Source organism: Gymnogyps californianus, chromosome Z (assembly GCF_018139145.2).
Source record: "Gymnogyps californianus isolate 813 chromosome Z, ASM1813914v2, whole genome shotgun sequence".
NCBI lineage: Eukaryota > Metazoa > Chordata > Aves > Accipitriformes > Cathartidae > Gymnogyps > Gymnogyps californianus.
The window spans coordinates 28,803,728-28,818,702 of record NC_059500.1 but is presented as its reverse complement, the minus strand read 5'-3'; the positions used below and the strand labels follow the sequence as shown (position 1 = coordinate 28,818,702).

Genomic DNA, 14,975 nt, shown 5'->3' with positions numbered 1-14,975 from the left:
TATCCCTATACAGAAACTTGCAAGCTGTCTCTCCTAGTTTTATGTGGGCATACCTTTATCCAGCTGCAGTTAAAGAGCCTTTGCAAATAGGACACAAAAATAAATTAAGCACAAGTGCTCCACTGACCTAGTGTTTTTATTGTACCTGTGGGTCCTCCAGGCATTTAATCTTCTGTTCAGGGTGGTATACGACTGTTTCTCGTACTTCCACTCTGTGTGGGAAGAACAGGGCCACCCAGAAGTGCAGTTCAGTCTCTGTCACAAGTAAGACTAGCTAATGGCTATTAAGTGTGGCTACAGAGACTCCTACTTCAGCTTTACTTGAAGGGACCTTTCCAACAGTCGGTGCCAGTCTTTGATTTTTCCAAGATGATACTTAAGTATGAGCTAATTCACTTAATGCATTTATTATCCAAATCTGACCCTGTCAGCTATAACAATATGCAATATATGAACTTGAAGCTTGAACCAAACTAAACCTATTACCATACACAATTGCAGCCTCTCCAGGCAGATGAGGGGAGGGAGTTCATAAAAAAAGATGCCAATATCCAGGTTCAAATCTGAGTTGTAATATGCTTCTTTCAAGCAGACTTTTTCCATTTTGCAAGTTGAAAAAAGTACAAAAAATATTATATATGGCACTTTAGGTGATACATTGACATCGTTTATAAAAGCCAGATCACCTTCCCCATTGAAAAATGCATATATTACAAATTACAGTTGGTTTTCTTGAACTTAACTGTTACCTTCTAAAAGCATCACAGTTACAACTTTCATATGACAGAGTTCATGTAGATGATTGCTGAAGTGGCTTTCATAGAAAAAGCATGAAATAATAGGCTTTATTTTGCTTTGTTCCTTATGTTAGTTTGCATATTCCAATGGACCCTTCCCAGAGCCTCAAGGCTGGGTAAACTGGTTCTGTGAACTTGCAGCAGAAGGTGTGCAAATGAGCCATGCCATCAGTAACATTGTAGAATGAAAGGATTCCTGCTTCATAATCCAGAAAAATGCCAATGCGATCAGGATCATCTTCTATCAGGATGGGGATTCTCTCCCCCTTGTGAAACGCCCAGTATTCAAAATCAAACTTCTTAAGGCACCAAGATGCTCTATTCCAGCCCAGTCGACAGGTTTCAGAGTCTCCTTTCCTGCCAATGGAAGGGTAGGCTGCGCCAATCCACCATCCTGCTCCAGCATGAAGCAGGTCAACTTCCCAGTAATGGCTCCCAGAGAGGAATGCATCTCTGCTTAGCACTTGCCATAATTTATCAAATCTCTGGGGACCACAAGGGTAAAATATCCTCCTCCAATTACAGCTTACTACAAGACGGTCATCAGACAATTTCAGCCTTGGGTGAAGGCTGTCATATTCCCAGGTTGGTGATCTTGCATCTGCAGTCAAAACCATAAACATATTTACTACATTTATCATGACTCCTGAAAGAAGTTCTAGTTATAAAAAACCTGCAAAGTAGCCCACAGCTGGCAGTGTCTTGGAACCTGCAGTTTTGCAAGAAAAAACCTGACATTTTTAATAGAAAGCACTGCACTATTTATATGCACTGATGCTTTAAAGTTGCATAGGCTTTAAAGCAGGTCAGTAAAAGACAAGTATGTAAGTCAGTATATGCATGGTTTACAAATGAGAAGATGAATACAGCTAGGTAGGGGACAAACACTGAGAGCTTCTGCTTTATGCAGAATAGTTGGAGACTTCTGGTGGGATTACAGCCTAAGGGTTTTCGAGAGCACTGGAGCGGACTCCTGGGTTCTGAGATCCCGTTCCACTGAAATCCCGTACAAAGATGCACTAGGAGCCTGTTTCTCAGAGGCACCACAGCATCGTGTACATTGCAACAGAACAGCTTACCAGCTCCCAGAGGATTTATAGCAGTTCACCTAATCTGACATTTAGAAAAGAAAAATCACAGTCTGAAACTACACCGTAGAAATCACTTATTCAGCAACAGCTTAGAATATTTTTACCATAGAATCATAAAATCATAGAATCATTTAGGTTGGAGAAGACCCTTAAGATCATCGAGTCCAACTGTTAACCTGGCACTACCATGAAGCAGCTGTCACAGGACTGGAAATCACAAAGCCAGGAAAAAGAAAATCTATAGTCAAACAAGTTTGAAGTGACACAATCACACAGGACAGGTCAAACAGCTACAGGATTTTTAAGATGACATTTTTCTCTGAAGGTACTGTCCTACAACTTCAATATTGAATTGCTTCTTGTCTCACAAAAGTTTTCATAATAATACTCTATCTCAATAATTTACTGTGTTAGCATGTGTTTTCTGATTTCATGTTCCAGAAATAACCAAGATACTCCCTTTAAAAACAGGATCTGGCATCCTTAAACAATGATCTTCACTCTTTCTGTCATGCCTGATAAAACCAGTGTCAGAGTTGGGTACCTAAAACAACATACATTGTCATGAATTACAGTACTTCAGAAAGTACTGGCGAGTAAACTTAATTTGTATCTTAAAACTATTCCAAATAATGAGCACATCTATTTTTTTTTGTAAGTGAAGAAAACAAAATATAACAATACATCCAGACGAGAACTGAATAGCAGTATACTTTCAATGAAAAGAGGCTGAGTCATATTTCATTCAGTTAATGGCTGGTTTTTTTGACCGAATATGATTTTAATCTTAGTCTAGATAAACTTTGAAGCTTAGATGTTTTAAATGCCAGATGACAAATACATTTAATATCCTGAAGCTGCTTTTCAGAGTGAGTAAAATCCTTTTTAAATGAAAGTTAGGGAAACAAGTGTTTATATTTTAAAATTCAGACTGCTTTGATTTCTCTGCAGTGTTGCATATCTGTACTACATGCTTGGACCTGTGATCTCTCAGAGTACAGTCTTTCACTGTGCTTTACAGGCAACATAGTACTAAATGAACACAAAACAGGGGGCAACAGACCCATTGAAACAAGAACTTCAATATTTTCCCTGCTCTTTGGTGTTGAACTTAGAAATGAAAGGTTCATTCAGCAGGTTACTGCATGGGAGAAATCTGTCTTTGCAACTGAATTAATCTGTCGCTCATTTGACTTTGTTCCTACTTCCTCTCCTATGTTCTCACATAGAATCCTCTCCTGTAAATTAAATATGTCTAACCTGGGCTAGCTGGCATATTCCATAGTCTAAAGCCCAGGAGCTGTTTTCATTCAGGCTGGAATCCTCCCCTCTGCCATCAGAGCAATGCATAAACCACTCCATTCTCTGTCGGTCCTCTGTTACTCTCCCACGATTTCCTGCCATGAGCAGGGAAGGCTAAGTAAGGTCTCCCACAGTTCACTGTGAAAGAGCACCAGCACTGTGGCCTATTACAATGCCCACAAGAGAGAACAAACATCTTGTGTTAAGTGAGGGTCCCTTCACCGCACAGTTAATTGCAACAAAGACTTACGCTCTATACTTGTCTGTAATATTTCAGAAAAGAAAGTAGTACACGTGTGTTATGACTATAAGATACAGCTGGACCCCGCACCTCCTCCCTGCCTTGATGTGGCCCCTAACATCAGCCATGTTTAAAATACAGGAACCAGTGATGCACCATTATCGGTTGTTTTATACACAGAGGATAACTAACAGATCATCTTCATCTGGGTAGGATCACTGTACACACCTGGGTACCAGAAATGAAGCAGTTGCTTCGTTTGAGGGAAAGACGTAGAGAGAGTTGCTGATGGGTGAAATGCATGTCATGGTGCTAGACAGCCCACTGCTGATATTCTGCACCCTGCAATCTGCACCTGTATACTGCAATAAAATGGAGAAGCAAATAGCACTGCACATGCAGTGAGTGTTAACTGAAGTGTCACCATTTTCTAAACAAAAAGAAAGCCTTTATGATTTTAATTTTGGTATTATGTCTGTAAACAACGTTAAAACTTCCAAAAGCGTACCACTCACATGGGGTACATCTCACACATGCAACATCTTATTGTTGTGATCTCCACTACACTTCAGTCAGAAAAGCTAGTATTGGCATTCATGTGGTCTGAATAGGTCCCAAGTCACCTCTGTGCACATAGTTGGTGACAAAAGACAGGAAACAGGAATTATTCATGCAGTTAAAACAGCACACTACAGCATTCTGTCTTCTGAATGCTGAGTGTCGTCTTTGTTCCAAGTCACTTCCAACAGGTAAACAATGGGGATATGAAGTTTATACAGAACAGAGGTGACACCAAGACCAAAAAATACTTAAAGTAGGGAGGATTTAAAAGGCCTGGCTTCAGTGTCTGATTTTTCCAGTAAGCACTTGAAAAGCTGTGCAAATAAGTAGTGATGCCTGTCAGTCAAATTTTCCTGAAAAACCTACATTTTCATAAAATGCATAACTACTAATCTGAAGCAAATGGAAATACCTCCATTGCTTTAAAAAAAGCACAAAAACCCAAGGACCGAACTGCATCCAGGTGCTAATGTTTGGAAGCATAAATGTGACTCTAACTAGAAAACTAATGCAAAATAGGTAGAGTTGTTTGGATTATTGGAGGACTGCAATTCTTGCACTTTTCCTAAGTGATGAAAATTTTAAGTGACTTAAAGTCCTAATACTTATGACCAAGGTTTGTCAATTTCACTGGCCTATGAGCAGCTGCACATCTTTCTTAATGAGGTAGTTTGTCATATTTAGCTTTAACAGAGTTGAGAAATTGTCTTTTCAGCCCTTAAAGTGACTGCTCACATGTGAAGCAAATACAGTGCTTCCTCCATGAATCCATCATGAGGCAGCCTGAAGCAGATACAGATCAGCATTCATGAAACTCGGGAGCCTAGTACACTGCCAGCCAAATGCTGCTGCACTGCTGTCTTAGTAGCAAGTGCTCAGTGACGTGGACTGGCTGTCCTAGCACCTCAACAGGTTCCAGTTACAAACTGACTGACTCAGTCTGGATCCTGCAGCACAGAAATGACGCAAGTGGGAAAAGACCCGGGACATCACAGCCAAGAAGACAAACTTTGCTTGTTGCATTCCTGATTTCTTAACACCTGCTGCATTTACAAGCGCAACAGCTGTTTACTCATCTCCAGTTGAGATAACCTGTTTGGAATGAGAAAGATGCAGTGTTTGGACTTCAAAGCTCACTCAGGAGAGCACAGAAACAAGACAAGGTAACAACACTGAAAAATACCCCTCTCAGAACACACCAACCTATAGGTGCAGGGACAGCATGTAACGCACTCTACCAGCACAGTACTGTCCCTTGCTCTCCCTACTGAGTAACAGCCAGAAGTCAAGTGTCCACTTGGCCACAGTCATGGCCTCCACTGGGCTGGATCCAGGCTGGAAAACAGACCTTCTCTTACAACAGGCCTTTGCCACCAGGTATCATGGTAACAGGAATGTTACAGCTTTGAGATTAAAAACAGCTACAGCCCTCATCTGCTGCAGGCCACAGGAAATGTCCATTAGCTTCCCATTAGAGAGAGGAAACAATTCACTGTACATCTTTCCTACCAACACCAGAGGAAAGGATCACCTGTAGATTGACCCTTAACACATTACATGGTAGACATATAATTAAAGACAGACCACAATGATCTGGAGAATAGAAAAGTCTTCAGAAACTAAATTAGCCACTAGCTGATTCACACGCAGGCAGTTCTGAATAAAAACAAAGGATCAAGATTTCAGAGAGAGTAAAATTTCTTTCCCAACCTAAGATATGGAAAAGGGCGACTTTCAGGCAGCGCCTCTCAAACACTGTAAACATCAGAACCCTTTTAAGATACCATTTTAAGATAGTGGCAGCACACATTCATTGACTGTTTCAGTGACTGAGCCATAACTGTTCGGAGTGCTTCTAACTTTTATTCAACCATACTTACGTTTTAAGAAAAGCAACCGATCAACAGGAGACATGGTTTTCAACACTGTTCCAGGGTCCTTCTTTGCAGTGGCATTAAGGCTACTGAAAATGTCTGGGCAGAGATGAAAAGGGACAGTTTAGGGAGTCTGCCAGTGGAAGAACATGGCTGTACTGTCAAGAAGATTTTAAAAATAAAACACCAGTTTTGCTGGACAGAGTATTTGGGTTTTGCCTCTTCGGTGTGAAATCCACCCACATCCTGGGGAAGGTCATACTGTCACACTCCAGTTTCCAACTTCATGGGACAAACTGTGTTACTTTTGCTGGGGAAGGGCTACTCACTTTGTATGCTTTCAACCTTATGCTCTTTGGATAGCATGGAGATGCTGGATCCCAGTGTTGCCAAGGAACTACGCAATCGAGCACAACCCAAAGTAAGCACCTCCCATTCCTCAAAAAGCACCCCTCTATCAGAGTCAGGCAGCTGAAGACAACTGCAGATACTAGCTACAAAGCACCTGCATGGTACTGTAGCAACTCTCCGCACATCCTGCAGTGGCCTTTCAGATCTGGTCTGACCATTTTGCCCAGCACCCTGCTATACTGTTCTTGGTGGCAACTCTCAGAAAAAGGATTATTAAAAGGTAGCTGGGTGAAATGCGATGGCCGGTGCTGCCTGGCTCACCTGTAACTCAACAGGCGGCCGAGTTTTCCCATGGTTATTTGGCTTTGTGGCTCTGCATCCCATTAGGAAACTCCTCGCCTTAATCATGCCAAAGGTCCCTTAAGGATGAAATGCCAGCTCAAAGACAAAAGGAGCTCTAAGCAGAACATGTTAACCTGCTTTTAAAGTACCAAAAACCAAAGAATTTTTCAGACTGCCTGAGACAGAAAGATCACCAGGTATATCAATGAGAAAAAGCTTTCAAATTTTACAGGTACCCAATGTTCCATGCCTGCCAGATGTTCTGCCAGAGCACTTACACCCAACAGTGACTGAAAGGAGAGAACAGCTACGTTGTGTAGGTGTGATGGTCTAGGGATATAAGCAAGATAAGCTCTGCAGGGAGAAATAAGCTGTATTGAAATAACTGATAGAGCTGGAAAAAAGCATTAAGGCACAAAAGGCCATCTTCAGAGTTGAAAGAGAAACCTCTTATGTTCCTGAATCACCACTGCCATAGCAGCATTACCCCAGCGCTGTCAGAGAACAGTACCCATGCCTGAAAAGCTGCTGTTTTCTCCAGCTGATTTGGTAAAAAGTCCTGCTTTTACTTACAGACCCCACTTTGTTTAAAAGGAGAGCAGGAGAAAGCAAAATTCACAGCACTCTCCCAGGTACCTTCTTTAAGCCGGGCTTCTAGTGGTTTCTGTAGAATGGACTGAAGAACTGTCACGAAGTGCTTATAATGGTTAAGTATGTGCTCAAATGAGAGAGGTATTGGATGCCACTGTTCTAACAGGTGCCTGGGCTCCTGCATTTCCTTCTCGATTTCTGTGTACTTCTGAGGGCAGAAAGCCAAATTCTCCAATTAGTAGAGACAGTGACATGAATGGACTCTTCCCTCCCAGCTCCCACACACTACAGAGCAAGGACAGCTCCATCACTAGGTAAACATATGGGCCACAACAGGCAAGCCTTGCTGTTTTCAGCCTGCCTATTAGCTCATTAGCCTGCCCATTAGCTCCTCCTGCCAGCAGAGCCAGGGGCTACCCCAGAGATGGAGAACCCAGCAGTCATGGTTGAAACAGGGCCCTCCAGGACACTCCAACATGGGAATGTGTTTAACCTCGCTAGGACCCTTTGTGGGAAATCCTAACAATGGGAAAATTAAACCACTAAGTTTTAAAAGCAATCTAAAGAATAAAATCCAACCTTCCCCACAAAAAGTCTCTCCAAAACCAGGAAGAGCAGCTTCCCATGTGGAGGTATGTTGCTAGCACACACAGCAGAATGCCAGGGCCACATCACTCACAACAGCGAAAACTCTCAAGTCTGCTAAGTTGCAAGGATGTAAAAATGCACCACAGGCCTTCCCGTGAAGAATGGCATCCTTTGGCCTGTGTCAGGGCATAAGCACATGGCAACACACTCTTCCCAAGGAAGGTGAAGAAGATCATGAGGAAAGAGAAGCTGACATTTATCTGTAGGCAAAAAGAAAAACACTGCCCCCTCCAGCAAAATGATGGCTATTGCTCAGGGTGATTAGGATCTCTTGTGATTAAAGAAATCGGACAATTTAGCCTTCCTCCTACGGTTCCCAAGAGGGCTGCCTTTCCTCAGACCTTCATGTTACATTGCACAAGGAAAGACCTGATACAGCGTTTGTCTTCGAGATTAAGAGACACATATAACTCTGTTCCATATGTGCTTAAAATTAACATGAATTTCATACAGACCTGAAATCAATGCCATAGCAGGAACACCTAACAGCTCAAAAATCAGGAACCAAACTGGTTCACCAAAATACCAAGAAAAAGAAGATTAAAAAGCAGTGAGAAAGATGCTGCTTACGTACAGAAGGATCTACACAGCAGATCACTAAAGCAGTTTACCAGGGACTATGAGGATAACAGGTAGCAGAGACCATACAATACCACCTCCAGCAACTGAATAGGATCACTGTGCTGTTGTATTTGTCTGATTCGATGTGAGAAGGTCTCCAGGGCTGCCAGCTTTTCTTGACAGGACTCCAACTGCTGATCATGTGCTTCCAGGGCTTGTTGAGTCTTTTCATCAATGAAGTTTTTCGCCAGACTCTCCTCTTCCCGAAGTAGTAACTGGAGCTCAGACACTTTGTCTGACAGCTGCCTTTTGCTCATAATGGCATGTGCCTATAGATGAAGCAGAAGAGTGTCCCCCCCATACTCAACAGACCATCAACATTTCAGGCATTTCTCTCCCAGGCTTTCAATGTTACATTTCCGTTGAACTTTACTGATTTGCTGCATCTCTTGAGAAATGGGTGTTTACCCCTTAAGGGAGTGCAGCCAGGATTTACCTCCTGAAGCCAGGATTTACCTCCTGATGTCCGGGATGGAAAAGCTTGAGGGCAGATTCCAAGATGCTTATTTATGCAGAAAACGCTGTTTTCAGCTGGAAGGTAACAGGGTCAGGTACTAACTGCTACAAGCAGCAGACCTGGTCCTTCGCTAGCAACACTTTGCCCCCTTTTAAAGCAAGCTAGGGACAGGGAGCTGCTAGGAAAAGAAAGCCTCCAAAACAAAGTGACATCAAACCGCAATGTCCCAAACCTCTACAGAGCTCCCTCCAGCTCTTACTGACATTTCTGTAACAAGAGATGCCTAGAGATGCTCCCTAGAGCAAAAGCCATTTCATGCTCTATAAATGAGGTGGAGCTTAGCATACATTCCCATTCTTAAGACAGAATCAATAGAGCTGTTCCTGTGTTTACTTAACTCTGAAGTCAGACTATTCAATAATGCAGTTCAGTGCAATGCAACATACATCAGTGAAGCCAGAATAACATAGGCGGCTGGGGCTATTTACTACTCCTCTGCACAAAAATTTCAACCTTGTTCTTCCAGAGATGTTCGGCTGATCAGGGAGTGAGGGCCAGGCCTTTGGAGAGTCTTTCCCTCTTCTCTCCCTTGGATAGTAATATGTTGTGATGGATACAGGGAATACACTCTTTTCCTGAGAAGCAGTAGCTGCCTGGGTCTTTGAATAGCTACAGAGAAAGCAAAATGTCTCTCCTTGGAAAATGACCATCCAGTGGAGAAGCAAACCACACTTTACCTTCAGATCATTAGCAGCCTGCTCTATGCTCCTTCTGTTACCAGCTTCTTGCTCTTTTCTCTCTTCTAGATCCTTCAAACACAATGCCATGAGTTCCTATACAGCAATGAAACAAAATAAAAGAGTTTCATAACAACATCTGTAGAAAACAGAAATCAGTATCCAGCTTGCTTTCCATAGGGGAGTATGTCACTGAAACACTCAGTTTATGAAGCTTATTAAGGCCAGTAGTGATAAAACATAAGGATTTCAACATTTCACCTGCTCCTAGTGGTTATACTAGTAAGATTCGGAGAGCTGTGCAAATTAGTACCACCTTCGTAAGAAACCTATGGTGAAAAAACATTTTCATCTTTAAATCTATGGCACTGTGCATTTCAAGACTACATGCTCATGCATTTAGCAGCTGAAGGGCAGCTAACCAAGTACTTTTATTCAGAGGATCAATGGGAGGCTGTATCTAGAGTTAAAATCCAGTGAATGTTCAGGCTGCTTACCAGTGTACAAAAGACCAATCAGAAATACCCCACTATCACTACAGTGATGCTGTAGTCTGAATGCCTGCAATAACAAATATTATCAGCTTGGTTGGTAATCACAGTGTCTGTGATATTTGTGGTGTGCCCTGAGATGCACAGTTAATGTTCTGCTGTGTCTACCCCCACAGTTTCTCACCCGCAGCCCTCTGAAATGGGCTGTCCTCTGTCCAGCACGTTGAACAGTCTTGGTGCACTTGGTGATGCATTTTTATCATTAGTACCATGAAAGATCCACGCAATGCTGTCCCATGCTCTCAGTGCACTAGTGTTGTAACACAGCCTCTGAGTAAATACCAGATAAGCTAGCTCCAGAGCTGTAGCTGTTATCAGTGTCCTGTCCTGCAACTAGGACCCAGTCAAGAGCATCTGCATGCACATGTACCAGCTCACTGCAACAGCCCCAGGTCAGCAAGGCATTTAAACTCTGCTGAGTTGACAAACTGAGCGTAAGTGTTGCTTCATGGGCAACAGTTTGCATTTTTGACATGTGCCTCCTTTGAAAATACGTGCAATTGTTCATTTGATTATGACAGAGTCAGAAGAAAATGGGCTCCCAGCAAAAGCCAGATACTCTGCATCTGGAAGTCCCTTGGCACAGGCACATCCATGAAAGCAGATAAATGTTCTTGCATGGAGCAAGACACTCATGTTATGCTATTCATTCCAGCCACAATTTTCCAGTCTTATCCCTGAAGGACCAGAAGAGTTCTCAACCACTTGAAGATTCAGGAGTTCTTCCTCAATTTATTTTGCAGCCTAGACTCATTCCCTTCCTCAAAGACTGACAAAGACCTGAGCAAAACCCAATCTTCCTTCTCTGCTAGTAAAACACATCACCTCAGGCACTCACTCCCTCACAACAGTGATCATATGCAAATACTTAGGCCAACCCCAAGCATTTCTGGTTAAGCATTACTTTCTTTACAGAGGTAAACAAAAGAGCTGCTTCGTAGCAGTGGAGACACTGTGTCTGCAACACTGGCAGGCAACCCATGTCATTCACCCTGAGGAACCAACTCCAAAACCATTCCTTTAGGGATTGCCTGGATCTCCCAACTCACTCAAGTGAAAACACTGTAAAAGCAAGAATTTATGAGAGATGAGACTCCTAGCTCCAGTCAGGCCCACAGGACACATATCAAGTGCACAGTGTGCTGATCCTATGTTCTGCATTCAGGAGCACAGGCAGCGTCCTTCCAGATGACTTTATACAACGTTAGATCCAGAAATGAACCAGCTGAGGGACCTTGCACAATGGTTCTCATCTCTTCTTAGCATTCACAGCTAGGATTTGCTAAAAGCACTGAGGAAGCTTCTCACTTGCTGCCTGGTTGATGTCACATCACAAGGGCTGCACAGAATAACTGCTCTCAGCAAACAAAATCACTAGTCAAAATACCATCTCTTAGGCTACAACTACTTTTGATAGTTTGTGCCTGAAACCTCTGCAACCCTAAGCCAGTAGACGTCAGCAGAAACTTCCTAGGGACAGAGTGTCACATGGGGACCCAAGTTTCTACTCTGCTCACTTCCTATTTTGGCACAAAGACAAGTAACTAGTTATCAACAGCATCTGCTCCCCCGTGTCCAACAGTCCCCCAGGGAACCAGCACAACTTGTCGCTTTGTGCACTTTACCCTGGCTCAAATCAGGTTGCTACAATACAATACCTGTATCCACACATTGCCCCCGTGTCATGCAGGGAATGCACACACTGTAGTGAGTTCCCAGCTGCAAGAGGGATACTTCAGATGAAAGCACACCAGCAGGCAGGAACAGTGCTCTGAGTTGCTCTGACATCTTCAATGGTCTTTCCCCTGTGTGGCTGCTTGCGGCCCAGTGTACTGCCCTCTGCCCTTGTACTGCTCTCTAACGTGAAATGCAATAAAATGCCAGAAGAATTTAGCATGACCTGTGCATCTGCTCACAATCTGTGGGAACTAGGAAACTTCCTAGTTACACTGCTTCAAAATACCAGAGAAGGAGTGGGAAGGAGCTCTCCGAAATTGTGCAGGGAAAAAAAAAAAAGCTCCTGAACATCAAACCTCTGTGTTACTACTTTTTAAGCCTCCCAAGCTTAGCACCACAGCATGCAGGCCTCAGCAAGCCTCCTGGCAGGCTCTCCAGAGTAAAACAAAGCACAACCAGGAAGTATTGGGCAAGCTTGCAAAGCCTCCTAGGGCTGCTCGACAGACAGCTAAACTGGGATGAATAAAAAAAGCTTAGGGAAGAACCCCTGTGCTGGTTGTGGCTGGGATGCAGTTAATTTTCCTCATAGCAGCTCGTATTGTGCTGTGTTTTAGATGTGACTATACTGTGAGTGCACAAGAGGCTGGGAGGGGACACAAGCAGGCAGATGACCTGAACTAAATTCCATGCCATATAACATCATGCTCAGCAACAAAACGGAGAGGAGAGGGTTTAGGTGGGTTAGTCATCTTTTGCTCAGGAACTGGCTGGGCATTGGTCTACGCATGGGAGGTGGTGAATGACTGCCTTTGCATCACTTGTTTTGTTCTCTTTCTCTCTTCTTCCACTTCTCCTTCGCTTATTAAACTATTTTTATCTCAACCCACGAGTTTTCTTGGTTTTAGTCTTCCTCTCCTCTTCCCCTGTCCCATTGGGCAAGGGAGGGGGAATGAGCAGGCAGCTGTGTGGTGCTTAGCTGCCTACCAGGGTAGGCAACAACCACAACAACCCCTACTCCCCATCCCCAAGGAGTTGTCAGAGAACAGGCTCTGTGCATGAAGACTCCCTGTGGTCTAGCAAGCTACAGTGATGGGGGAAGGGGATAAACAGAAATGGCCCTTCCCTTTCCCCTGTGGCATCCATGTTTCTGTCAAAGATACTTCCAGCTTGACAATGAAAACAAGTCCCCCAGGGCAACCAACCTCCTCTGATTCCCCACACAAGGTCTGAGGAGAAAATGCTGCTGCGTGTGACCTAACAGTCAATGTCACCTCCCCATTGTCCCTTGATTTACACTCCTGTTATGTGTGCACTTGAGGTGTGACTAGATAACTCTTTCCCTCTCATGCATGAACCATGTTCTTGTGCAGTGACAACACACTGACCCCTGTCCATATGGGATTTACAAAGCACTTGTGAAAGTACAGAAACTTTGTTCTGCTAGCCACTACAGACTACAAAATTGATGTGACAACAAAACCTGAGCTCCGCAAGCTGCTTATAAGGCAAGCAAAGCAAGGCCGAAGGCTGAAGATACTCAGCCTGCTGCTGCCCACTGCACTAATGCTCACAGCTGCCATCATCTCACTCTGGCAAAAGAAAACCCAGCTGCACCAGTCCCAGGAATGAGCAAAAAACCGGGAAGACACACAACCAAATCAGGAAGATCTTTGCTCCGTGCCGCGTGGCCCCCCCAGCTCCTGGTTATACCCCAGTGGCGTCCCCCCGCCCCGCTGGAGCTGGTCTCGCAGAAAAAGTCGCCGACGCGGCAAACCCGCAGCAAGGCTCGGCTGTCCCGAACACGCACGGCTCCGCGGGAGGCACAGGCCGGGCCGGGCATGCGGCGGGGACATCGCCCGGTGCCCGTACGCGGCGCTCACCTGCTTGTGGCGGACGGCGTGGGGCAGGAGGCCGGCGCGGTGTCCGCGGTGCGGGCCCAGGGCCAGGCAGAGGGCGCAGACGCAGCGCCCGCAGTCCTCGCAGAACAGCTCCAGCGGCCGCCCCGCGTGGACGCCGCACACCCGCACCCCCGAGGCTAGGGCCCGCGACTCCCCCTGCGCCATGGCGGCCGCGGCGCCGGATGCGGGCGGGCGGGCGGAGCGGCGGGGCGCGGGCAGGCGGCGCGGTGAGCGCAGTGGGCGGGGATGCCGCGCTTCGCCCGGCAAGCGGCGGCTGGGCGCGGGGCGGCGGGAGGCGTGTCGTCCGCAGGCGCGCAGGGGAGCTCCTGCTCGCGGCCGGCGGCATCGCCGTGCCTCTTGCCCTTCGGAGAAGGCGGGCGGCGGAGCGGGGCCGACCTGCGTCACCCCCCGCCGGAGCTGGGCCCCACGGCGGCAGCGGCGGGTTGAGCCCTGATTCAGCGGTCGGTGCCGGGCAGTAAATGCTGGCAAGAACTGCGCCTGGCTCCCGGTGCGCATGGGGAGCGGGAGAGGCAGTGCCGTGGGAGCTGCACGGACGAGCAGCTGCCCTCGTCTGGTACCCGAGTTGGAAAAATTGCTATTTTGTGGAATTTCAGCTGCGTCGATGAGGAATGCCCTCAGTTTTATAGCTGGGCAAAACACTTAATCCGATCAAAAAATGGAACAATTCGACTTCAGGGTATGTTTTTTCGCTTTCTGTTTTTCAGTTAGATTTTTGTCCTGTGTAACGTCTCATTTATAGAAATCGAAATAAAACGCTCACACTCGTACAAAATTTGCATACTTATTTACTTTCTTTGGCCAAAACTCTTAGCTACATTCAGACAAATTCATAAGGGTTTTTTAAATCTGCTTATTTCTTTCTGTGAGTAAAAGCAATCCAGAATATTGGATTGCAAAAAAAAAAAAAAAAAGTTGAAAAATAGAGATTTAAAAGCAAGTATTTGGGTGGAAAGTTTGAGGGTCAGTATATGTATTAATACATGAGGATGCGTGTCGTGGTTTAACACCAACGGGCAACTAACCACCACGCAGCCACTCACTCACTCCTCCCCCCTCCCAGTGAGATGGGGAGGAGAATCGGAAAAAAAAAAGTGAAACTCGGGGGTTGAGATAGAAACAGTTTAATAATTGAAAAAAATAAAATGTAATAATAATAATTGTAATGAAAAGGAAGATAACGGAGAGAAAAATAAAACCCAAGGAAAAAAACAAGTG

At 44.9% G+C, this 14,975-nt stretch overlaps 1 protein-coding gene across 1 annotated transcript; it reads right to left on the bottom strand.

Annotated features, from left to right (window-relative positions):
- Positions 1-236: 236 nt before the first annotated feature.
- On the bottom strand, positions 237-13,904 carry TRIM14 (tripartite motif containing 14). The gene is made up of 6 exons (XM_050913567.1): positions 13,722-13,904; positions 9,614-9,709; positions 8,455-8,688; positions 7,196-7,358; positions 5,873-5,965; positions 237-1,398 (listed from the first exon to the last, which is right to left on the bottom strand). The coding sequence occupies exons 1-6, from the start codon at positions 13,902-13,904 to the stop codon at positions 863-865; spliced, it is 1,305 nt and encodes a 434-aa protein (XP_050769524.1). The 3' UTR covers positions 237-862.
- Between the last annotated feature and the right edge of the window lie 1,071 nt (positions 13,905-14,975).

What these genes read in the sequence shown, in the direction of transcription:
- TRIM14 (XM_050913567.1), bottom strand. Translation starts at nt 13,904, where the DNA reads ATGGCGCAGGGGGAGTCGCGGGCCCTAGCCTCGGGGGTGCGGGTGTGC. An exon ending in ACGCCGTCCGCCACAAGCAG is followed by an intron (nt 9,710 to 13,721) that starts GTGAGCGCCGCG and finishes ATTGCTGTATAG; the next exon opens with GAACTCATGGCATTGTGTTT. An exon ending in ATCCTATTCAGTTGCTGGAG is followed by an intron (nt 7,359 to 8,454) that starts GTGGTATTGTAT and finishes TTCTGCCCTCAG; the next exon opens with AAGTACACAGAAATCGAGAA.